The 26,312-nt window shown below is 37.0% G+C and overlaps 2 protein-coding genes across 13 annotated transcripts in view; one reads left to right on the top strand and one right to left on the bottom strand.

The window, feature by feature from the left end:
* TMTC3 (transmembrane O-mannosyltransferase targeting cadherins 3) overlaps positions 1-5,963 on the bottom strand; it is a 74,003-nt gene extending 68,040 nt beyond the window's left edge. For all 12 annotated transcript variants that reach the window (XR_014082535.1, XR_014082534.1, XR_014082531.1 and 9 more), the window contains exon 1: positions 5,816-5,963. The gene's annotated coding sequence lies outside the window, so the exon portion shown is untranslated. The remainder of the gene's footprint in view (positions 1-5,815) is intronic.
* Positions 5,964-6,209: 246 nt separating this feature from the next.
* The window catches only part of CEP290 (centrosomal protein 290), an 88,954-nt gene continuing 68,851 nt past the window's right edge, over positions 6,210-26,312 (top strand). The window contains exons 1-13 of the mRNA XM_081592053.1: positions 6,210-6,308; positions 6,975-7,104; positions 7,257-7,334; positions 8,600-8,669; positions 8,961-9,007; positions 11,971-12,114; positions 17,368-17,421; positions 18,010-18,030; positions 18,159-18,311; positions 18,695-18,877; positions 19,531-19,620; positions 20,353-20,475; positions 21,739-21,862. Coding sequence (XP_081448179.1) covers positions 7,003-7,104; positions 7,257-7,334; positions 8,600-8,669; positions 8,961-9,007; positions 11,971-12,114; positions 17,368-17,421; positions 18,010-18,030; positions 18,159-18,311; positions 18,695-18,877; positions 19,531-19,620; positions 20,353-20,475; positions 21,739-21,862 — 1,189 coding nt within the window. The 5' untranslated portion in view covers positions 6,210-6,308; positions 6,975-7,002. The remainder of the gene's footprint in view (positions 6,309-6,974; positions 7,105-7,256; positions 7,335-8,599; positions 8,670-8,960; positions 9,008-11,970; positions 12,115-17,367; positions 17,422-18,009; positions 18,031-18,158; positions 18,312-18,694; positions 18,878-19,530; positions 19,621-20,352; positions 20,476-21,738; positions 21,863-26,312) is intronic.

The following is a 26,312-nucleotide window of genomic DNA, read 5'->3' as shown; positions in this document are numbered from 1 at the left end:
AACAACAGAACAGGTCAGCAGGCTATTGAATGACAGTCTCAAGAAGATACAATTGACAGAACACTTGATGCGTTTAAACACAGCATGAAGGATGACTTTACTTTTAACTCATGTGTGTCTCTAATTCAGAAAAACAAAACAACTCAAGACATTCACCATCAGGTAGTGAAAATCAAGACTTGTGTATGGGGTCAGAAACCTCTCAGGTCACTGACCAGGTAACACTTGGGGTGACAAACTGCTGCTTGGCTATATGTTCTCACATAAAGAAAGTTTAAAACTAATAGAGAAAAAATAAGTAAATTAAACCGATGGTTTTAGTACTTTGAAATTATATATGAGAATAATATGTATTTGATTTTTAGAGCACTTATAATGTTGAAGAGTATTTAATATATATACTAGAAATTCTGATATATTAGCTTCAAAATTATAAGTTAAAATACAATATTATGCAAAATATATAACATAAATATTAAATTATTGACCATGCAATTTCTGGATTTAAGATTTTTAGTTGAAAAGTATAAGAATTTATAGCCAAGTTTACAAATACTGAAATTTTTATAAGACCAAGGAAGTTGCCATAGTTTTAAGTATAGTTTACTGGCTTTATAGAAGTTGTTTCAATTTTACAAAAGTTTTGCTTGTTTAGTCAGGCATCTAAAGTCCCTGAATAAAAATGAAAATACTAAAATTATAAATGTAGCTAAGAGTATTTAGTCCTTTCTACTTCTTGTGGTCATATTCTTTAATAGGTTAACCTGAACTTTAAATGGTACTGTCAGGAGAGCCAGATGGTAGGTCCCAATGCACAAGCACTTTTCAAGTTCTTGCTTACTGCATTTTTTTTTTTTTTTACTATCAATCAAGCAAGGTAAACCCAGAAACAATGTGGGAGAGGTTATAAAGGGTCAAGACAATAGAATTTTTGAAGATTCTCTAAGGAAGCATATTATGAGAGAAACGGAGGAGAGCTACTTCTCATGTATGTCCCGAGCTCAGTTCTGGAGTCATCTTGGATTTTGTCCAAAAGAGCCACCTGAAACAGAAGAGGTTAGGGCAAAGGGAGAGGGTTACATCAGGACATAGAGAGAGGGCAGCAAGATTCACTTTACTGTAACAATGTAACACATCACTGTTAAATGTTAGCTGTAGGAATGCTATAGACTGGATGTTTGTGTGTCCCCCGCCACTCCCCAACAAATTCATGTTAAATCCTAATGCCCAATGTTATTTGGACAAGGGGGCCTTGGGGAGGTGATCAGGTTATGAGGGTGGAGCTTCATATTATTATAAGGGTATTAATCCTATTAATGGATCTGAGAGATCCAGTGCTCCTTCTGCCATGTGAGGACACTGTGAAAAGATGCCTGCTATGAACCAGATCCTCATCAGATACTGAATCTGCTCTGCCTCAGTTTTGGACTTCTCAGTCTTCAGAATTGTGAGAAATTCTTATTACTTATAAACCACCGAATCTACGATATTCTGTTGGCAGCACAAACAGATTAAGGGAACTACCAGTTCTTTTCCTAGGCACAAAAGCATATTCACACAGATGCACAGTGTGAGTGGATGGAATGATTGATTGGCTTACCAAATGAAGTATCACTATAAGCAAAGAATCCAATTACAACTGACCACTCACAGGCACATTAGAAACATAGAAAACAATGTAATTCCTTCAAAATTGTACTGAGTGCTCACTCTTCCTAATACCTCGCCAATACAATCATGGAAAAAAATAAATCTATAGGTATATTTTATTAAATATTTATACTATATGAAATCTGGGAGCATTTAGCCTGGAAAGGAAAGTTTTCTCAGCTCAATAATTTCATGATTATATCTTCTTCAAAAGTAAAACTTTGGCTTGCATGGTCTGTATTCACACTGATTCCTACCAATCTTTCCAATCTCCCCATGTTGAAAGAAGACAAGTGTTTGCTTGCTGCAGACTGATTCCTCTCCATAAGTGCAAGGCAAAACAAAACATTTTCTGTACACAGTAGAGACCAAATTTTTCAACACCATGCTTATATTAGAAACTGGAAAAGTAAGTTACTATTCATTTTCTTGATAAGGCAGCATATAAGGGATGGAAATTACATCTAGAATGTAGGTTGGTTGGTACAGAGAACAGAAGTAGTAATTATAAAAGACAAGTCTTTCTTGTGAAGTGATTCTGGGCAGATAAAACTGCTCATAAAACCAAAGAATGAAAGAAGGCAGATTCAGGCACAAGTGTACCTATAGTAAAGTCATTTATAAAATTGTCAGATAAATCCCTTCTCTTGATGAAAATTGAATGATTTAGAAAACTGCACGAAGAATAATAGTGGGTTTTAGGGATTTTCTCAAAATTATACATAGGGAGTGACTGAACTAGAACCTGAGTTAAATTTCTTTGTCCACAGTTAGGTACAAACATACTACAGTGCATTAGAGCCTAGGCCTTAGTTAACTCATTTCCTACTGCATCCCCAGTGTCTAGCAGAGTGAGTAAGCCCCAAAATACTGTTAGAATGAGTAAAGTGTATTAAGAAGTAGAGACATCACTTTGCCTAGAAATGTCTGAAGAGTCAAAGCCATGATCTTTCCAGTAGTCATGTACAGATGTGAGAGTTGGACCATAAAGAAGGCTGAAGATCGAAGATTTGATGCTTTCTAACTGTGGTGCTGAAGAAGACTCTTTCAGAGTCCCTTGGACAGCAAGGAGATCAAATCAGTCAATCCTAAAGGAAACCACCCTGATTATTCATGGGAAGATTGATGCTAAAGCTGAGGCTCCAATACTTTGGCCACCTGATGTGAAGAGCTGAATTGCTGGAAAAGACCCTGATGCTGGGAAAGATTGAGGGGCAGGAGAAGGAGGTGACAGAGGATGAGATGGTTGGAGAGCATCATCAACTCAATGGACATGAGTTTGAGCAAACTCTGGGAGATAGTGAAGGACAGGGAAGCCAGGCATGCTGTAGTTCATGGGGTCACAAAGAGTCAGACATGACTTAAGAGACTGAACAACAATAACAAAGTTATAAAATTTAAGCAAGATTTTGCATTTAATCAATACTGCAATTGAGATTTGGGTTACAACTTTAGTTTCATTAATTATTAAAAAATTACTTAGGTTCTCTGAACCTGTATTCATTCAGTTTTGAAAAATGAGAATAAAACTTACCATTAGGCCAGTACCCTAAATGTAAATAAGAAAGTAAGGAGAGGTAAAGGTAGAAAAGACTAAACAGACAGAACAAAAATAATAAATAAATAGAAAATAATAGTCGTAATGAATGAAAAAACAAGAACAAAAATAAGGTGATGCTGTAGAAGTAACAGTTTACTACTACAAAAGTAAGTATGTAGTTTTAAGCACAGTAAATGACATATGTGGTCCAGAAACACTAGCTTTCCTCTCTGCCTCCCCCTGCTAAATTATGAACTGAAAACACTGAACATGAAGAATATTCAATTCAAATTCTTGAGTAAGCAAAGTTATGTAATCAGAATAGATATTTTAACATAGACAGCAAGACAGAGCAATAAGCACTTTACAAGTATTGGTCTCCAGCATGCAAGAGAAAGCCATGTATCAGTTATAAATATATCCTTTAACCAGAAAGATTCGTGCGCAATCATACTATTCAAGTCTGAGCCGAGTTCTTAAACTCTCCAAGCCTTGGTTTCTCAACTTAGTTGGAAAGTTAGAACAATATAAGCAGCTATTTCACTGAATTATTATGAAGATTAAATGAAATAATGAATAAGCCATGGTAATCAAAACAGTTTGCTACTAGCATAAAAACAAACACACGGAATAATAGAATAGACTCAGGTGGCCAGAAATAAACAGTAAAATCAAGAATATACAATAGGGAAAGAACAGTCTCTTTAATAAATGGTTTTGAGAAAACAGAGAGCCACAAGCAAAAGAATGAAACTAACCCGTTTTACTTCACTCACAAAAATCAACTCAAAATGGATTAAAGAATTGAACGTACAACCTACAACCATAATCCTTCCAGTAGAAATAGGGGATAAGCTCCCCGACATTGGTCCTGGCAATGACTTTTTGGATTTGGAACCAAAGCACAACAAAAACAAAACAAAAATAAATAAATGGCCCTATGTCAAAGTAAAACATTTTCACATAACAAAGGAAACCCATGGAATGGGAGGATATTTTTGCAAAAATAGATATGAAAACAGGTTAATATTCAAAATAAAAACTCATACAACTCAATCCCAAAAAACAAAACCTGATTCAAAAATGGCACAGGAACTTCTTCCAAAGACATATTATGGCCAACAGGTACATGAAAAGGTGCTCATAATCACGCAAGGTCAGGGAAATGCAAATCAAAACTACAATCAGAGAATCAATTACTTCACACCTGGTAAGAATGACTATCATCAAAAAGACAAGAGATAAGTATTGGTGGCAAAAATGTAGAGAAAATAGAACACTGGTGGGAGTGCAAACTGATGAAACCATCACAGAAAACAATGATACAGGTTCCTCAAAAAATTAAAAACACAACTACCATACTATCCAGCAGTTCCACTTCTGGGTATATATTCGAAGAAAACTAAATCACTCTTTGGAAGAGATATTCATTCAGTGTTACTTACAATAGCCAATCCATGGAAACAACCTAAGTATAAATGCATGGATGAAAGGATAAAGAAAATGTATTAATAGTATGGACACACAATGCAATATTACTCAGACACACACAAAAAGAAATCTTACTATTTATGACATCATGACAATATGGATGGAATATGACGGCATTTTGCTAAGTGAAATGTCAGAGAGATAAAAAAAAACAACTGTGATCTCGTTTATATGTGGGATCTAATAAAAACAAATTGACAGAAACAAAGAACAGATCTGTCAACAGGTACAAACTTTCATTTATAAGATAAAGAATTTCTGGGGACATACAGCATAGTCAAAAAAGGGTTAATGAACAGTGTTTGGCATACCACCTTTCAGTAAAGGACTAGACAAAATGATCATTACTACAAATCCGATGAATGTCTCTAAATGGATCACAAAATTATGCTTTTTATTTTCTACTGAACGGTTTGGAAAGAAATTATTTTCAAAAGTAAACTTCGGTATCCATTATAGCTAGCAAATGAAAGAAAGTGATTAAAATTTTAAAAAGATGGAGGCACCGGTCCAAACAGTTGCAAATGTATTTAGATTTCAAATCTACAGCTTAAGAAAGTTTTCCTAGCGGTGTATCACATTCCAGAATGGTTGAGAGCAGCCCGATGGGCAAAACTTAAACAAATAAAAGCTTGCAAGCGTTTAAGAAGGCAGTTGTCAGGGAAAGACGCCCTTGGTCACCAAGCAAGTGACAGCAACAGGGCTGGTGAGTACAGAGGTGCCTTCTCTTTCTACCCCCCAGCAGTGGCCTGGGCAAGTTCTAACCTCTCCTCTCTGGAACCTTCGCTCAACCTTCAAGTCCGTCAATCAGTGAAGATAATGGGGCTACAGGTAAGGCGGCCGGGGTCGGAGGATGCGGTGTCCTCTTCCCAATTACTCACTCGCCCCCAACCAAGCTCGCGGCCCCCACTTCACTGTACAGAGACAGACTGTGAATCGAAGAAGCTAAAACTTCTGCCCTCTTATAGAGGGCACCACCCAGGGCGTTGCCAGCGAACGCCCAAAGGGAGGGCGGCGTCTTCCCACCTCTTCAGACTCTGGCTGGGCCCCTCAGCCCCCAAAGCAGGAGCTTCTCTCACCCGGGACCGCTCCCGTCAGCTCCCCTCCAGCCACTAACCAATAGCCCGACCTCACCTGGGAGCAGTTCCACCCGGGGTTGACTTAAAGAAACCTCGGGAAGAGCGGTCCGGCGAGCGACGCCACCGAAGGCACAGTCATGTTCGGCCTCTTTCAGGTCACCAGCGCAGACACGCCTGGGCCGCTGCGCCTCCCGCCTCCGGGCGGTTCCCCCGCACCCGGGTACCGCCGCAGCCTCCCGCACTGCACGCCGGGAACGGCCTACCTCCACTTCTCAGAGACATCAACGTCCTAAAAGTCCCGGCCTCCAGGCAGAACTGCATTTTGGGATTTGGAGTCCTCATCTCGCACACAGTGCAGGGAACTCGCGGGGGAATCTGAACGTAAAGCATCACCCACGGTCGTGAAATGTAGGCATCGCTAGCATCCGGGCTCTTGTTGCGGCCTCGGCGGGGTGGGGAATGGTGTCGCCTAGCAGCCGCCGTCGCTATTACTCGCTCGGGACCAGTTGGCGGGATCCAGTGTCCGATAGGAACGGCGCTGGAGAGCGGTCAGGTTTGGGCCGGGCCTAGTGGGTACGGTAGCTGAGAGGCCGCCGCTAGTTGCCAGGTTTGGTATTGGTAGGTGGATCCTGATGAGCGCAAACCGAGAGTCTCTTCCCACGCAGGTTCTTTAACCTTCGGGGCCCAGATAGACAACAGCTCAGTTTCCCGGTTCCTTAGCCTCCTGTCCGCAATCGATTTGCTTTCCCTTCGCTTCAGCCCTGATTTCCCAGGTCCAAGTGCACTCGTTTCAGCCGTATATTTCCCCACTTTTTTTGTTTTTATTAAATTCTAGCTCTTGTTTCTCAGAATCAGGGCTCAATTTCAGCCTTCCAAGCACCCCCGCGCTTGGCACCATTAGGTGTTCAGGCGCCCTGGCGGTAAGGGGGCGTGGAGGAGCGGGACTCAGAATCTTAGTTCTGACTTAGGTTAGTTTAAGCGTGGAAGCCTTCATAAGTTATTTGACCGATGAAATATCTGATGATTTGTTGCAACTGCTGTACTTTTCATCCAGGCTATTTAATCGGCATCTCTGTTACACACTTAAGGAGCAGCAGCTCTTTGCAAACACCGTAGAGAGTTGCAACAATGTGATCTGTAACAACTTTAAATTATTGTAAAAACAGTAATGCTACTTACCTTGTAAATGCTAGTACCCACTTGTTTTGTTACAGAAGGTAAAGCACAGTGAAAGAATTCAAGATGCCACCTAATATAAACTGGAAAGAAATAAGAAAGGTTGACCCAGATGAGCTGCCTCGTCAAGAAGAATTGGCAGATAATTTATTGATTTCCTTATCCAAGGTACTTAATTGATAAATAAAGCATAGATACATACATACAACTATGATTAATTTACATTGTCCCTGAAATCACTGAATGGTACAACTAAAAGAATTCTTATATTTTACTTAAGGATTATAAAATATGAAATTGTTGCTTTTCTGTTTACTTAGGTGGAAGTAAATGAGCTAAAAAGTGAAAGTCAAGAAAATATGATACACCTTTTTAGAATTACTCAATCACTATTGAAGGTTTGTATTCAGTACTTTAATAATAGCTTTGACTATTAGAGAAAGCTTAAGAATCTCTTCTTAGATAAGTTAATCTCTAAAGTACTTTGTAAAATCTAAATGACAGCTAAAGTTCCTAAAAGAATGTGTAGGGGAAACAGAATGGTTGTGTTTTAAAAAGCAGAGGGATGTCTTATGTTAGTGGGTGAAAGTTGCTGTTGAGTAGTTTTAGGTAAGTGGAGGCAGTGGTAAAGTGTTAACGAGATTCTAGCGTTGGTGTGCATACGTGCTGAGTCACTTTAGTCATGTTTGGCTCTTGGTGACCCTATGGACTGTAGCCTGCAAGGCTCCTCTGTGCATGGGATTCTCCAGGCAAGAATACTGGAGTGGGTTGCCCTGACATCCTCCAGGGGATCTTTCTGACCCACATCTTTTATGCCTCCTGCATTGGCAGGCAGGTTCTTTTTCTTAGTGCCATCTAGGAAGCCCTCTAGAGCTGAAAGTGAAAAGTGAGAGTGAAAGTCGCTCAGTCCTGTCTGACTCTTTGGGACCCCATGGACTATACAGTCCATGGAATTCTCCAGGCCAGAATACTGGAGTGAGTAGCCTTTCCCTTCTCCAGGGAATCTTCCCAACCCAGGTCTCCTGCATTGCAGGCGGATTCTTTACCAGCTCAGCCACAAGGGAAGCCCTCTAGAGCTGAAAGTTACCGTAAATAAAAACTGGGGATAGAAAATATGCATATTCTTTACATTTGAGGAGACAAGTGCAGAAAGTTTATAGCAAGTTGTAGAAGAAACAGATGTTGGATATAGTTTGGAATAGGCTGTCCTGGGCCTTAAAGGTATATCTTATGCTCTGCAGTTAGAAGCCATTAAAGGTTTTTGAGCTATACAGTTGCCTTCAGAAGGTTAAATTAGTTATGTTGAACGACAAATTGAAGAGAAATGAAGCGGTTTAGGTATAGCATTATGTAAGAAGTTAGACATAAAATTATGGACTAGAATAATGAAAATTAAAATACAAAAAAGATAGCTGAAAACATTACAAAAGGAAAGTTGCAATGCTTGATATAAGACTTGAGGGAAAAAGAGGAATCAAAGATGTTTCAAACTTTTAGGAATCTAGAAATTATAGCCTTAAGTAAGTAATTCACCTATTCATTCAGCAAATATTTGCAGAATGTCTCCCCTAAGTAGTAGGATAGTAAATAAAACTAAATTCTTATTTTTAGTGTTTATATTCTGATGTAAAGACATACTGAAATAACTTTTTTTAATGTTTAGATGAAAGCTCAAGAAGTAGAGCTAGCTTTGGAAGAAGTTGAAAAAGCTGGAGAAGAACAAGCAAAATTTGGTAAGTGCCTTGGAGAAAGGATTACTGTGGTGTTAAAGAGTGGATTCCATTTATTCACTAAGCAATAGAGAATCAACTTTAATATAGAGTCTATAAAATGTGTATAGTTTATTTTGAAAGGTTTTTCTAGAACTCCTGTTTCATGGAAAATGTACAAAATAGTTATTTTCTCTTGTGTTACCTTATTATAAATATGATAGACTTTAAACATTTATTTTATTATTTTATTAAAATTTATTTAAAAGTTTGCTTTGATATCTAACCAATTCAAATATTTATCTTTTTTAATAGAAAATCAATTAAAAACTAAAGTAATGAAACTGGAAAATGAACTAGAGGTATGTTCTTTTGTATTCCTTAGGGTATAATTGTCGTAAATATTATCATTTTCAATTATTATTTTCAGATTTTTTCATTATATTTGGCTGGAAAATCACTGGAATGATACTGTGTTTATAATTATTTGTTCAGTATGTATTTTACATGCCTATTTATGTACCTTAAATTCTATTAAGGATTGCACGTCCAATTGTGAACAAAATAAAAATGTTGAGTAACCTCATGGAGCTTACTGTCTAGAGAAATATACAGAGAGATTACTCTTACTGAGGTATAGTGAGGCATGTTGGAATTTGAGGATCAGTGACAGAAAGGTATAGGAGAAGAGGAGCTTTTTGAGAAAGCCAAGAGCCAAAATGTGAACATAAATTTTCAGTGAAGGAACTGAATACATTGAAATTATGGAGATTATTGGAAAGTATGATACAAGTGGATTAGTCTTTATAAGGAGGAAGGACATTTTTCCTTTGTACTTGGAAGGGAGGAAGAATGGATGTTTACAGAAGCTTTTCATGTTGGTAGGTTTAGTGCCTAGAATTTGAGAGGATGAAGAGGTCATCTGCTAAAAATAAGAGTGGGAGATGTGTAGTCAAATTTTAAGGAAGTCGGATAAAACCTAAAATATATGGAGAATGAACTGGAGATTTCAGGATCTAGAATGTTCAGATCTTGGTTCTTTCACATATTAACTCTATGGGTTCAGATGGTTTTATTTTTTATTCCTTATTGTATATCCAGCTTCTAGGGAAATATCAGTCATTCTCAATAAGTACTTGTTAATTGAATTATGAGAGCTTCCCCAATGGCTCAGTGGGTAAGGAACCTGCCTGCATTGCAGGAGATGTAGGAGACGCGGGTTTGATCCTCAGTTCATAAGATTTTCCCCGCAAGAAAAAGTGGGCTACAGCCCACTCTGGTATTCTTGCCTGGAAAATCCCAGAAACTGAGGAGCCTGGTGGGCTATATTCCAAAGGGTCACAAACAGTTTGACACGACCGAGCAACTAAGCAGAAGTACAAGTGAGCTAACGGAGTCAGATCAAGTGTGTGCTAGTGTTTAGCAGGGCAACTGCTACAGAACAGAAGATAGGGCAGTTGGAGATACTGGTAAGAAAGTGGTTGAAGCGGCGATTATAAAAAGCTAAATAGGCAAGGAAATCAAGATGTGGATGTTCGGGAGAGTTTAAGGAGAAGAGGAGTCAAGGGATTAAAGGGTCTTATGAGGTAAAAGGGAAGATGTTTTGTAAATAATTGGAGAATGTTTCTGCTTGAACAAGGTCCTGGTGTGGGGATGGGAGTGTGAGGCTATAATGCAAACAAGGAGAGAGTTTAAAAAAAGAAAGACCAGAATGAAAGTTATATATGTGAAGAAATTGCTTGGGGGCTTTTGATGGAAGACTGTGAGCCATGTGCCAAAATTCCTCAGTGAATTTTGTGAAGGTACTACATATAAGAAAGCTGGCTATCATGTGAGATTCAAAGCAGCAGGAGGAGTTTTTACAGAATGGCGGAGAAATGATAGCCTAGAAATTATAGTTTGGGGTAAATCATCACCTTTTCTTAACCCCTAGGTATATGAGATGTGAAAGAATAAGCATTTCCAATCTGAAAAAGTTCCAAATGAAGTAGTGTACTAAAAGAGCCAAACTATAGCTAAAGCAAGGAGATAGAAAGGATAAGGCAGTGGAAAGGCTGGGGAAGTAAAATACTAGTTTATCTTGGAAGAAGATTTTCTTTGACAGCATAATGGAAAGCTTTTTGAGGGAGGTAAAGAGTATGAAAAATTTGGTTAACATAGAAGAATAACAGAACTGAATGGCAGGGAGATGACTTAGAGACAGATTAGAGGACCAGAAGATTTTTGGTGTTTTCGACCATGACCCAAAGTAACTGGAATATGAAGCAAAATGTATTTAGTCTGCTGCAAGATTTTAAAGGTAATCTAAGTCTGGATGTCTAATATAATAGCACTAGCCATGTGTGGCTGTTAGCATTTTTTTTTTTTTTATAAATTTATTTATTTTAGTTGGGGGCTAATTACTTTACAATATTGTAATAGTTTTTGCCATACATTGACATGAATCAGCCATGGGTTTACATGTGTTCCCCTTCCTGGACCCCCCACCCACCTCCCTCCCCATCCCATCCTTCTGGATCATCCCATTGCCCCGGCCCTGAGCCCTTGTCACATGCATCGAACATGGAATGATGTTCTGTTTCACATATGATAATATACATGTTTCAGTGCTATTCTCCCAGAACGTCCCACCCTCACCTTCTCCCTCAGAGTCCATAAAATTGTTCCATGCATTTGTGTCTCTTATTCTGTCTCGCATATAGGCTGTTAGCATTTAAATTAATTACTATGTAAATTAATTACAACTTAAATTAAGAATTCAGTTCATTAGCTGCACTAGTTGCATTTCAAGTGCTCAGTAGACACATGTATATAGTGGCTATTGTATTGGGCAGTGCAGAGAACATTTCCATTATCCTAGAAAGTCCTTTTAGATAGCACTGGTGTAAATATGAGTCAGTAATATGAGGGGAAGGGCTGCTTAAAAGCTCCATGGGTCAGTGACTAGGGTGGAGGCTCAGGTGGATTTTGGTGTTGTTTCAGAGCCCTGGTACTCAGGGAAAGCCTAGATAGTTCATTGCATAGACCATTATATGCCTTTGCAGTTTACCCCGGTGCCTGTGGCTTGGCTATAACAGAGTCTGAGTGATTGACAGTCAATTCTTTGTAGCTATGGGTGGCTTAGAAAGAGCTTAAAGGATTGTCAGTCTGTGAACTAAAGCCTAAATAAGCTTAATAAAAATGGTTTTTAAGCAACTTGATTTTAAACACCTTATGCTGATTATAATAAAATTTACAAGTCAAAATAATTATTTGTTTTCTGTTGATTCATTTGAATCTCCAAATGTAATGGAATTAATTTATACTTTTGGTTTATTACTTTCAGATGGCACAGCACTCTGCAGGTGGACGTGACACTCGCTTTTTACGTGATGAAATTCGCCAACTTGAAAAGCAATTGGAACAAAAAGATAGAGAATTGGAGGACATGGAAAAAGAGTTGGAGAAAGAAAAGAAAGTTAATGAACAAGTGAGGCACATTTTTCCATTGACTCTTAACTGTTCAAGTTACCAAAAAACACTACCTGTTTGTACTTTTTATCATTTTTAGTAATGATACCAATTTTTATGTTTTATGTATTTGTGGAAATTGATCTATATGTATTTCTAAGGTTTTATATCACAGCTGATATTGTCATTGCATCTTTAAAATACAATGGATCAGGTAGTTCTAGTGAATGAATATGATCTAGACATTAATTCTTTATATGTGGAGGTATCTTTCTGCAGATGTTAAGAATTCTTTACATAAAGTTGATGATTTGGTCTGGAATATTGATATGAAAAAATTAAGCATTCAAAAAACACTGATTTTCTTATTTGTCATAATTTGGGGAAAAAGAAATTTGTATTTATATTAGTAGTAGACTTGAAAATTAATCTTTAATGATATATTCAATAATAAATTTTTTATTTTCAGGCATACCTCACTTTATGTAATATAGAGGTTCTTAAAGAGTGTTAATGTCACCATTTTGCAAATCGAATCACATATTATATCATAATGTATCATCTTTTATACAAGCATAGTTTATTATTACCTCTTATGTTATACTTGTTACTTATAAAATAATTCATTCAATGTTCACTTTAGTTTGAGAAAAAAATTATATTTTTTCAGATAAATTTATATTTCCTTTTAGAAAATAGTATGTTTTCTTTTTTTGCCTCCACTGTCACTGACTTAGTAAAAAATTTGGTGTCTATATGTATTAGTTGTCCTATCCCTGATGGCCAGAAGCTTTTTGTGTCCTTTATAAGGTCAATGTTGTACCATGTACTGACAATCTTATTTTGTCAGTTGTTCTCGTAGAAATAGATGGTTATAAATATAAGTAAATGACTTTGATTATGAGGTAATGTTGATATTTAAAAAGAATTCATTATAGACTGATACATAAGGAAAAACATCCCTGTTCTTTTTTTTTTTTGGCTGTGCCACGGGACATGTGGGATTTTGGTTCCCCTACCAGGGATCAAACACATGATCCCTGCGTTGGAAGCAAGGGGTCTTAGCCTCTGGATCTCCAGGGAAGTCCTGAATTCCCATTCTTGACGTATCTATTTTATTAGATAGTTTGGAAGTAATGTAAAAGTGAGCTATTAATATCTATATAGTTTTTGCAGTAAAAAAGTGTAGATTGATGCCACCTAAAGGTGATGAATGGTGGCTTAGCAGTAAAGAATCCACCTGCCAATGCAGGAGATGTGGGTTTGGAGGATCCTCAGTATGTCAGCAAATTTGGAAAACTCAGCAGTGGCCAGAGGACTGGAAAAGGTCAGTTTTCATTCCAATCCCAAAGAAGGGCAATGCCAAAGAATGCTCAAACTACCGCACAATTGCACTCATCTCACACACTAGTATAAAGTAATGCTCAAAATTCTCCAAGCCAGGCTTCAGCAATATGTGAACCGTGAACTTCCAGGTGTTCAAGCTGGTTTTCGAAAAGGCAGAGGAACCGGAGATCAAATTGCCATCATCCTCTGGATCATCAAAAAAGCAAGAGAGTTCCAGAAAAAACATCTATTTCAGCTTTATTGACTATGCCAAAGCCTTTGTGTGGATCACAATAAACTGTGGCAAATTCTGAAAGAGATAGGAATACTAGACTACCTGACATGCCTCTTGAGAAACCTGTATGCGGGTCAGGAAGCAACAGTTAGAACTGGACATGGAAAAACAGACTGGTTCCAAATCAGGAAAGGAGTACGTCAAGGCTGTATATTGTCACCCTGCTTATTTAACTTATATGCAGAGTACATCATGAGAAACACTGGGCTGGATGAAGTACAAGCTGGAATCAAGATTGCCGGGAGAAATATCAATAACCTCAGATATGCAGATAACACCACCCTTATGGCAGAAAGTGAAGAAGAACTAAAGAGCCTCTTGATGAAAGTGAAAGAGGAGAGTGAAAAAGTTGGCTTAAAGCTCAACATTCAGAAAACTAAGATCATGGCATCTGGTCCCATCACTTCATGGCAAATAGATGAGGAAACAGTGGAGAAACAGTGGCTGACTTTATTTTTGGGGGCTCCAAAATCACTGCTGATGGTGACTGCAGCCATGAAATTAAAAGACACTTACTCTTTGGAAGGAAAATTATAACCATGCTAGACAGCATATTAAAAGGCAGAGACATAACTTTGCCAACAAAGGTCCGTCTAGTCAAGGCTATGGTTTTTCCAGTGGTCATGTATGGATGTGAGAGTTGGACTATAAAGAAAGCTGAGCGCCGAAGAATTGATGCTTTTGAACTGTGGTGTTGTAGAGACTCTTGAGAGCCATTTGGACTGCAAAGAGATCCAACCAGTCCATCCTAGAGGATATCAGGCCTGGGTGTTCACTGGAAGGACTGATGTTGAAGCTGAAACTCCAATACTTTGGCCACCTGATGTGAAGAGCTGACTCGTTGGAAAAGACCCTGATGCTGGGAAAGATTGAGGGCAGGAGGAGAAGGGGATGACAGAGGATGAGATGGTTGGATGGCATCACCGACTTGATGGACATGGGTTTGGGTGGACCCCGGGAGTTGGTGATGGACAGGGAGGCCTGGTGTGCTGCGGTTCATGGGATTGCAAAGAGTCAGATATGACTAAGCGACTGAACTGAACTGGAGAAGGAAATGGCAACCTATTCCAGTATTCTTGCCTAGAAAATCCCATGGATAGAGGAGTGTGGTGTGCTATAGTCCATGGGGTCACCGAAGAGTTGGACATGACTTAGTGACTAAATAACAACAACAAAGGTGAAGAATAAGCTCTTAGCAAATTATCTGTTTAGTTGACTCAGTGAAACATAACAGACCTATAGATTTCTTCTCATGAAAGATCCTAACTATGCTGTACAGTAATAGAATTGCTTAGGGAGATGTCTGTGTGTGTCTTTTTCTAGGCTATTGTTCTTTGTCTAGCCTGTGTATTCATCAACTTCTCTTCACTGATAGCACTCATTGTTAGCTAATCAGAACTATCTCATCCATTCATATCCTAGACTATCTTTATTCTTAGGTACATACACAGACAACTTGTTTAGTCGCTAAGTCGTGATTCTTTGCAACACCAAAGAATGCAACATGTCAGGCTTCCCTGTCCTTCACTATCTCCCGGAGTTTGCTCAAGCTCATGTCCATTGAGTCAACGATGCCATCCAATTATCTCAGCCTCTGTTGCCCCCTTCTCTGCCCTCAATCTTTCCCAGCATCAGGGTCTTTTCCAGTGAGTCAGCTCTTTGCATCAGGTGGCCAAAGTCTTGGAGCTTCAGCATCAGTTCTTCCAATGAATATTCAGGGACAACTTGAATATATAGCTAATGTACATTTCCAGACACTGGGTTCCTTGAAATAGAATATGGATATGAGTTGCTTTGGCAATTCATTTTTGCCCTTCACCAGTCATTCAGTTTTACTGAGTACTCATAGCATGCGAAATACTAAGGATACAGCGGGCATACTTTCTGCTTCTTAGCCATATTCACTGTCAATTACAAAGATAACATAAGATAATAGGATACTCTGGGGATACATTTAGATATAAGAAGACTCTGGGATACTATGGAAAGGTATACATAAGTCAGTCTTTTTTGGGTTTTTTTGAGTTTTAATTTTTTTAAAACAGTTTTTCAAATTAATTTATTTTTGGCTGCACTGGATCTTCATTGCTGTGCGGGCTTTCTCTAGTTGCAGCGAGTATGGTCTACTCTCTAGTTGCATTACGTGGGCTTCTCATTGTAGTGGCTTTTCTTGTTGTGGAACATGCATATTCCCAAAGGATATCTGTGGACAGGAAATCATGAGAGACACTGGATAGATGATAAGAGTTTTGTGGGTCATAGATATTGAAGCAATAGAAGTGATTGGAAGGCTGATCTCTGAGGCATAAAAATGTCTAATGAAATAGAAAGAGTGCTTCAAGAAACAGCCCAAGAAAAGTGTATCAGGAGTATGATGTTTCAAAAACCAGGGAAAGGGAGCATTAGTAGTGTAAACAGTTTTGCCTTTAAGTTCTTAACATGTCTTTTCGTGTTGAATTTCCCAGTTCAAAACAGGATAGGACTGTTTCTTAATTCACAGATGATAATAATGATAATGGTAAACTTCTAAAATTTGTAAGTGTGTATGCTAAGTCACTTCAGTCGTGTCCAACTCTTTGCGACCCTAGGGACTGTAGCCCTTCAGACTCCTCTGTCCATATGATTCCCCAGGCAAGAATACTGGATTGGGTTGCCATGCTCTCCTCCAAAGGATCTTCCCAACCCAGGGATTGAATCCCTGTCTCCTATGGCTCCTGTACCACAGGCAGTTTCTTTACTGCTGAGCCACCAGGGAAGCCCCAAAATTTGTATAGCATATTGCATTTTATTAAGAACTTTCTTTAAACTTTGTATTTTGAAAACTTTATATTCATGAAGATTTTAGGAAAAGCAATAAACACTTACCATACTCTTTATATAGGTTCACCAGTTAACATTGTGCTACATATGCTTTATCCGTCAGTATCTTTGCACACACAGACTTACTTCCCACCCCTTCCCTCCTTCTCTTGCTTCTCTCTCCTCCCCGTTCTTTTTTGGTGAGCCATTAGAGTCAATGTGAAATATCATGATACTTCTTATTTAATTATTACAAATATTATGATATTTTATTCTTAAATATTTCAGTATATTTCCACTGAAAGGAGAGGTATTTTTCAATATAACTACTTATATAATTAGCATACTCAGGAAATGTATCAATTCAATGCTGTTTTCTAGTAGATAGTCCATCAGCAGATTTCCTCTGTTGGCCCAATGATGTCTTTTTAGTTTCCCCACCCCAAATCCAAGCATCCATGCTTCTTTTTAACCATTATGTTGTACTGCTTTGTATTTCTAAGTAATTTAATGCTCCCTGAGAGTGAAATCTTTTAGCTCTGATGATAGAACTGCAAAGCAGTAGAGATCTTGGACAGAACACTGCTCATTAATAGGTTTTAGGCTGGCTAATAAGAGTAATGGTTTTGTTTTCTGTATCCTTTGGTTAGAGTTTTTTGTTTTTTAAACTCAACCTGCTTTATCCTTCCTATCTTTAGTTTTCAAAATTTTGGCTTACTGTTCATGTCTTGGGTCAACATGAAGTCCTCAGTAATTAAACATTTTCTGCTTTATTGACGAGAAACTGAAAACCTGGCATTGCATTGAATTACTGCTGAATTTTATCTTTTTTATTTGTTTTTGCTATTTTAGTTGGCTCTTCGAAATGAGGAGGCAGAAAATGAAAACAGCAAATTAAGGAGAGAGGTTGGTAAAAAAAAATTCAGTAGTTGTGGTTCAACAAAGATACTTATTTAAAAAGTTTCCATAAATTAATGCTGTAAACAGAACTGAACTTTTCTGAGTAACTGATGTTTCTGAACTGTGATTTTTATGATATGACTTTGTCTTAGGGAAATAGAAAATAAATAGAAAGGTGAGGCTGTTAAGTACTGCATTCATTTGTTAGATCTCTGTGGGTAAATCTTACTTTCTTTTTTAAGCTGTTCTTTGCTAGTTTCCTAACTCAATATGTGAGTGGATTTCTGCCTTACTTCCTCTTATTTTATCCGGCATTCTTTTAAAACTTTTGTTTCATATGAAATCTTACAAATTCTGTTAATTATTTGGTTCTTCTGAGCCAAATAATGTACATTGTTTATCATGAATTTTTATTTTTTAATATAATCAGAATGTTTTTTGTTTTGGTTGATAATTAATATTGTTGCTTTCTTTGATTATCCAAAATAATATTTTATTCTCCTAAATTCCTTTTTTTCCTTTAATTTCTTATTATACTTAATTACATATTATCTTTCTCATTTCTAATTACCTTCTTCATGTCCTTTTCTGGAGAACAAACGTCTAAAGAAAAAGGTGAGGCTTTAAGTGTTGTGAAACCTTGGGATTTTAAAGGTGTGTTTTGAGGTCATTATTTAGAGGGTGAAATTTTGTTTCTTTGGATAGTTTTTTTAAATAGAATATTGTGTTTGATCTACCTTCAGAATGAACAGCTTCGTCAGGATATTATTGACTATCAAAAACAAATAGATTCGCAAAAAGAAACACTTTTATCAAGAAGAGGAGAGGACAGTGACTACCGATCACAATTGTCTAAGAAAAACTATGAACTTGTCCAGTATCTGGATGAAATTCAGGTAAAATGGATGGAAGTCAGTTCAAAGCCATAATTTTTTATAAAACTTTCATTATAATGTAAATCTAGTATTTAGACCTACATTTAAATATATTTAGTGTAAATCTGCAAATATGTATTTGTAAAACATGAAATAAATTGCATCTTTGGAGTTCCAAATCTTGCAAATTCATTCTTGTTATATGTCTATATTGTGCATTTCTTAAGAACTAAGATTCTTAGTTATAGTTTTCTTGATATTTAATTTTAGTTGGTAAACAACAATTGATACTAAATATCTATAAAGTTCTGTTTTCTCCAGCAAACACTTATGATTCCATTTAATTTTAATTCAAATTTGTCTTATCAAATTGTTTTTAACTATAATGCCTTTACCTTTCTTAGACTTTAACAGAAGCTAATGAGAAAATTGAACTTCAGAATCAAGAAATGAGAAAAAATTTAGAGGAGTCTGTCCAGGAAATGGAGAAGATGACTGATGAATATAATAGGATGAAAGCTGTTGTGCATCAAACAGATAGTATGATGGACCAGTTAAAAAAAGAAAATGATCATTACCAGCTTCAAGTAAGGATTCTTGTTAGATTAACTTATTTGGACAGACTTCATGTTGCCTCATTACTGTTTATTTGAAATTGGAAAGTACTTTAACTTTCTAGGATATGAGATTTTGTCTTCTGCTCTAATATACCATCTTAACACTGTAATATGTTGCCATGCTGATATATTTGTCTCTATATGGTTTTCTAGTTTCCTTATACATACCTTATAATTCTTGCCATGTAGCATGTATGGGTGATATCTGAATGAATATATAGACAGCAGTCCTGCAAAGCTAATAATTTGGGGAATTTTCTGCTAAAGACTCTTAGAGGTCCTGTAAACCATAAAGTTTAATTTTACACCTTAGGATAAATGCACTCTGCAGGTCATAGAAACCAGTATATTGTTCACTACTTACACAGGGTTAAACTTGTTAAAAAATAGAGTAATGCTTAAAAATATAATTACCTTATAACAAAAAGTAATTTTACAGCTGTAAAGATGCACAAACCATTTAATGTCACCCTAGCTACAGAACTGCTCCAATAATGAATATGCTTTTAAATATATATGTATATATGTGCATGTGTATAATGCATGTATAAGTATTCAGTTATAATAAATATGTTTGTGTTAACACTATTTTACAACATTCTTGAAATAATTGTTGCCTTTAGGTACAGGAGCTTACAGATCTTCTGAAAGCAAAAAATGAAGAAGATGATCCAATCATGGCAGCTGTCAATGCAAAAGTAGAAGAGTGGAAGGTGCTTTCTTTCCATTGCTATAATAGCTTTTAATTTTAGACTTCAGTTTTTAGTCTTAATTTTCTTTAAAGGCTTTGTACTGGTTAGTGATATTTTTATTAGGCATTTCCAAAGGTGTATGAAATGTCTTAGCTAGAAAAGTTTTAAGAAGTGCCATGTATAGACTTCTAGAGTTGTTTTTAATCATTTAATTTTGGAGGAGAGATGTTAGTAAATGTATTCTTCACTTTGTTTTTACTTAGTATCTTTTAGGATTAGTTTACATCAGTACATATAGTATTGCTTTGTTCTTTTTAATGAATCTATGACTGTAATTTTTCTTTGTAGATATGCCTCTTTCATTCATTCAAGATATTTGTGCTTCTTCATGTCATTTTAATGTTTTCTTTTTAAAGATGAGTTGTACACACTTTGTAATCGCAGGGAGGTAGTTATAACTTCTTGTTTTAGGAATGGGTTTTGGAAACTTGAGGTTGTTTAAATGAAAAGATTGAATTCCTTAAAAAGAAAAATGCACAGTGTATATCTTTGAATCATTTCTTATTTGAACTTCAGGCTATATGCACAAAAGGGACAATGGTCATTCCAATTGTTGCTATTTTTTCACTTCCAAAATTTTTTTGCCTGTATTTTCTTGATCTGCTAATGATATATATTGAAGTATTGATCATAAATGAGGAATGTTTATTAATTTTCCTCTTATGTAACAGAACCTATTTTGTTTATTTCTAGTTAATTTTGTCTTCTAAAGACGATGAAATCATTGAGTATCAGCAAATGTTACATAGTCTGCGGGACAAACTGAAAAATGCCCAGCTCGATGCTGATAAAAGTAATGTTATGGCTCTACAACAGGTAAAGCTTTCTCAAAATTTGATTTGTCAATGAGTTTTATTAAAGTTGGCAGTGACACTCTGAACTGTCTTTCATTTATCTCCTGTGCCTAATCTAGTCACTGACACCTTTGGGTAGATAATAAAGTCTTTAGAAGTTTCTTATATGATCCATTTGTAAGCAAAAATTATAATTAGGTTTAGAGTTAGGAATAGAATTATTTTGTGTGTTTTTCTCTGTTGATGCAGATAATACATTTATTGTTTGGGAATTATTTATAAGGAACTATTAAAAACTTTTAGAAATTTAAATATCGTAATACTCTTACTAAACTTTATTATACTGTCTTTTAGTGCTGAAATATGCTGTACAATGTGAAATAAACTAAAATATGGCTATAATATGTACTGCATAAAATTTTTATATTTACTACCAATGTATTTGTATATATGCTTGGTAGTCCAGCGGTTAGGACTCCATGCGTCCACTTTAGGGGACATGAGTTTGATCCCTGGTCTGGGAACTAAGATCTTGCAAGCTGTGTGGCATGACCAAAAATAAAAGAAGGAAAGGAAAAAAGGAAAGAAGTTACACTTGCATAAACTGTTTTCTCTAGTCATAGTCTAAAAGAAAGAAGGAAATTTGGGAAGTATTTGGAGAATAAGGACAGTTGCAAAGGACAAGATTTTCATATGAAGTGTACTATAAGGGTGCAAGTGAAGTTGGGTAAGGGAAAAAAAGCACAAGGCAAAACGAAAACATATAAAATGATAAAAAGATAGTTGGATGATGAGGAAAAAGAACACAAAAGAAGTCATAAGTCACAAACATTAGAGAGTTCTGAAATTTCTGTTTGCCAGAGTGCTAGCCCTTGTATTATCTTTAAGTACTGGAGAGACAGCAGTATACCTACAGTGATTAGTGTAGTTGAGGTATACAAAATAGTAAAAGACAGAGTTTTGACTTATAAAAAGTATATTTTATAATTCTGTTGAATAAAACAAGACCTACCTTTTTCTTACTTCTAGTGAAAGTCGCTCATTTGTGTCTGACCCTTTGCAACCCCATGGACTATACCGTCCATGGAATTCTCCAGGCCAGAATACTGGAGTGGGTAGCCTTTCCCTTCTCCAGGGAATCTTCCCAACCCAGGAATCAAACCCAGGTCTCCCGCATTGCAGGTGGATTCTTTACCAGCTAAGCCACAAGGGAAGCCCTCTTACTTCTAAATTGTATATTAATATTCAGAAAGTGAAAATATGTGATATTCAAAATATTTTATAGGGTATACAAGAGCGAGATAGTCAAATTAAAATCCTCACTGAGCAAGTTGAACAATATACAAAAGAAATGGAGAAAAATACGTTTATAATTGAAGATCTGAAAAATGAGCTCCAAAGAAATAAAGGTAATTCAAGTTTTGTAAGTATGTAGTTATTTTAGATACCATTAAATTTTAAAAATGTTTTATTTTTATTAAAATGGAATTATGTTATAGCAATAGATATATTGTTGAATTTTATCACATTAAAAGAAAAATTTTACCTGATATTATTAACTACTTTACATGTCATACTAGTGTTTAAACTTGTAAATGGTGGCAGTATTTTCTATAGATTTTCTCTGATGAAAATTACATTAACCTCTATTACCAGATTGGCTATATAAAAGAAATGAAAAATGGTGATATTATTTATCCTCCTTTTTGTAATCAACAGAGAATGAAAGAAAATAAATTTTTGATAAGTGTAACAACGTTGCAGAGATTTTTCAAAAGTAATTGACTTGTCAACATTTGAATTAATCTTACCCAACTTGATAATGTCATTTTCTCCCTACCCTGGGTCATGCAAGCTTACCTAACTCATCAAATCTTTTGAATGTAAGCCCTTACAACATCTTTGATCCTGTATTTCCATAACACTACATGCTATAGTTATACCAGAGCACATTAATGCAAACTATTCATAATTTCATGACATAGTAAGTCCATTTATTATGATTGCCAAGATAAAAAAAAATAAGACATGGGATATAATGAGTGAGTCTATGTGTATGTTTTTGTGTAAGTGAAATAATGGTGATGGTGGTGAAGGTGTGGTTGTAATTTGATAGTGAAGCAGAAGCCTCACTGAGGAGATATTTAAACCAAGACTTTAAGGAACTGAGGGAGGGAGCCACGCATATGTTCCTGAGAAGGGGGCAAATAAGCTCAGGGCAATGAAGCAGGACTGCGTGGTTCATGTTTGAGGGACAGCAAAGAAGCCATTTTGGCTGGAGTAGAGTGAGCAGGTGGGCAGTCATCGGTATGCAATCAGAGAGGTAAGGCTGTATCATATGGGGCCTTACAATTCATTGCAAGGACTTTGGCTTTTCTTTTAAGTGAGAATGGATATTAAGGACAGTTTCTGAAGAAAGGAGTGATGTAGTTTGACTTAGACTATGTCTGCCATAGACTTGAGGAGTGGTAAGGACAGAAGCAGGGAAACCTGCTTACAATAAAACTTGTAGCAACCTGGGGAAAGGTGACAGTAGCCGAAAGCATGGAGGTAGCGGTGAAATTATATGTAGTCAGTTCTGGATGTATTTTGAAGGTGATAGAAATGAAATTTGCTGACAGATAAGATATAAGAGGTAAGAAAGTTATGAGGGTTTTTGGTCTGAATGCTGGGGAGGACTGTGGAAAGAGAAGGTTTAGAGATGATCAGATACTTAGTTAAACGAGACCTGTTAAGTGAGAGATGCTTATTAGACATCTGAGTGAAAGTGTTAAGTAGGTGATGGTGGTGGTGGTTTAGTCGCTAGGTCATGTCTGACTTTAGTGACTCCATGAACTGTTGCCCTCAGTCTCCTCTGTCTATGGGATTTCCCGGGCAGGAATACTAGAGGGGGTTGCCATTTCCTCCTCCAGGGGATCTTCCTGACCCAGAGATCGAACCCAGGTCTCCTGCATAGCAGGCAGATTCTTTACTGACTGAGCCACCAGGGAAGCCCATTAAGTAGGTACTTGTATATAAAAGTCTCAGGTTCAGGAGGACAGTCTAGGCTAAACATACCAATTTGGGAACTATATGCATAAAAATGGTAGTGGAAGTCATGAAGCTGGCTGAGATAATCAAAGGAGAAGATAGAGAACGTTGGTTAAGAAGAATCTTAAGACTGAGCTCTGGGATGCTTCTACCTTAGAGCTTGGGGAGATGAAAAGAAACAACCAAAGAGACTGAAAAGAAAAGACCAGGGAGATGGAAGGAAAACCAGAAGTGTGTGGCGCCCCGAAACTCACATGACGAATGTCATTAAGGAAGAGCATAAGCAGCTGTGTTCAGTGCTGTGTTCATTGCTGCTGCTAAGTCAAGAGGAGCACTGAAAATTGACCACTAGATTTATCAGTGGTTGTTTTTAGTTCAAGAGAAAATACAGAGATGAAATAGGGCAAATACAAAGATTTCTGAGAGCTGTTTCTGCAATGGAAAGGAGAAAAATAGAGTGGTATCTTGGGGGAAGAAGGGTAAAAAGTGTTTTTTAAATGGATGAAATAATCATGTTTCTAAATTAATAGGAAAGATCCATTAAAGAAGAAGGAATTCATGAATTGATGAAGGAGGGGCGTGAGAGAAGGACTTCTGGACTAATAGCCTTGAGGAGGCAGTGGGATGGGATCTAGTGTTCGCTGGAGTAGCAGGCTTAGGAGCACAGAGAGTTACCCGTAGTAGCAGGAAGAAAGCTGGAGTGTATACATGGAGTTGAATGTGGTTGGGTGGATGTCCTGACGATGAAAACTTCTATTTTCTCAGTAAACAAGGAAGCAGAGTTCTCAGATGAAAGTGAGGATAGAGGCAAATGTATTAGAAGTTTGAGGTGAAAGAAGTAAAGAGAAGGTATGAACTGGTCATCTGGAAGAATGAACAGACTCGGGAAATGTACTGTGATTGTTGAGTACCATCAAGGTCCACTAGATATACTTATTTCTATGTGTGTCTGTATTATGTATGTATGAGAGTTATACTTTGCCAGTAGCTTAAATTACTTTAAAAGGATGATAGGTATTATGGGGTTTGCATATTCTGGTCAAGAGGAGGAAAACTGACAGTTGATCTCTGCTATCAAATAAGGAAGAGGTTTTATTTAATGACACTATGTCGGTCTGTAGTCATATGACCCCGAAAGCCCATAGAAGGTGTGTGTACTACATATTCTCTTTGTCTTGACTTTAACATGTGTATGTCAGTTAATGGTGTTCCTCCTTCACTGATTTGGATTAGTTTTAGCTCTCAGGAGCATCTGAAAAATGGTGGCAAAATCACGATGGAAGTTTATTTCTCACTTGTGTACTGATCTAGAATTAGGTGGTCTAGGATATTGCCTTCATTTGCCTCATGTAAAATAGAGCTTACCCTCACATCCAGTCCCAAACAGCAAGACAGAGCAAGAGGAGGCGAGAAGCAAAGAGCATAGGCAGTAATTTAGGCAGTACTGAAGGATAGGCAGTAATTTACTGCGAATGGGTCACGCAACAGAAGTCCTTACAGACTGCAAGGAGATCAAACCAGTTAGTCCTAAAGGAAATCAACCCTGAATATACATTGGAAGGACTGGGCTGAAGCTGAAGCTCCAGTATTTCAGTCACCTGAAGCGAAGAGCCAAGTCATTGGGAAAGACCTTGATATTGGGAAAGATTGAAGGTAAAAGGAGAAAGGAGTAGCAGAGGATGAGATGATTAGATAGCATCACCAACTCAATGGACATGAATTTGAGCAAACTCCGAGAGGTAGTAAAGGACAGAGGAGCCTGGTGTACTGCAGTCCATGGGGTCGCAAAGAGTCAGACACTACTTAGCAACTGAACAACAATGCAGAAGAAAGGGAGAATAGATTTTGGGGACAGCAGCCTCTTTCACATTCTCCAGAGAGCAGAGCTCACCTCTTATAAACACGTGTGATCTCCCACGCTAGTCCAATGCCTTATATAAGTATAAACCCTATAATTCAGTAGATGTTTACTATGATAAGAGTGATTATTGGCAGTAAATTTTAAAATGATGGAAATGCTTATTTTGGTCTTAGCAACAATTTGGTAAGATGTACAAGTAGGAATTTTTAGCAACTAGTTACAGTTAAGTTTAACTGCAAGTGATAGAAAAAAAAATCAAATGTGACAGTGGTTTAAACAGGATGGAAATGCACTTTTCCATAATAAAATAGAAGTTGAGGCAACTTGTATAACGGTTGGTGGGCTAGTTGTAAAAATACCAGATACCAAGTCCCTATATCTTGTTGCTCTGCCTGTCTCAACATATGGTTTCCATCTAATGTTGTAAGAAGACTGTTTGAGTCTGGCTGGAGCCCTAATGTACATATTCCAGCTGGCAGGCAGAAGGAAGGAGAAAAGAAAGTTTCACTCCTCTCCTTTAAAAAACATTTCCTGAAAATGTGCACATGGCCTTTCTGTTTATATCCATTAGTCACATGGCCACCCTTGGCTACTGAAATGTAAGTGGAAATTTAGTCTTTATTTGAAGTGGCCGTGTGTCCAACTAAAAGACCATAGTTCTGTTACAGTGGACACAGTGGAGGATGGATGATAGAAACAGATTCAGCCTTTGCCACTATGATCATTCCTTGTAGAGCAGTGCTTTCCAATCTTTTATAATCCATGCCCTTTCAGCTAAGAAGATTTTCTTAGAATCCTTTTTAGTTTTATTAATAAAATTGAATTAAAACTTATTTTATAAATATAAATATAAATTTATTATATTAAATGGACTTCTTTTAGTGACATACCACTCTTCCTGCTTCCCATACTGGAACCAGTCATTTACAGGAGTAAGTAATCACTTCAGTTCATTGATGATTTTAATT

The sequence above is a fragment of the Giraffa tippelskirchi genome, chromosome 4 (genome assembly GCF_054371585.1).
Source record: "Giraffa tippelskirchi isolate mGirTip1 chromosome 4, T2T-mGirTip1v1.2.pri, whole genome shotgun sequence".
In the NCBI taxonomy this organism is placed as follows: Eukaryota; Metazoa; Chordata; class Mammalia; order Artiodactyla; family Giraffidae; genus Giraffa; species Giraffa tippelskirchi.
This window is presented reverse-complemented; position numbering and strand designations above follow the sequence as displayed.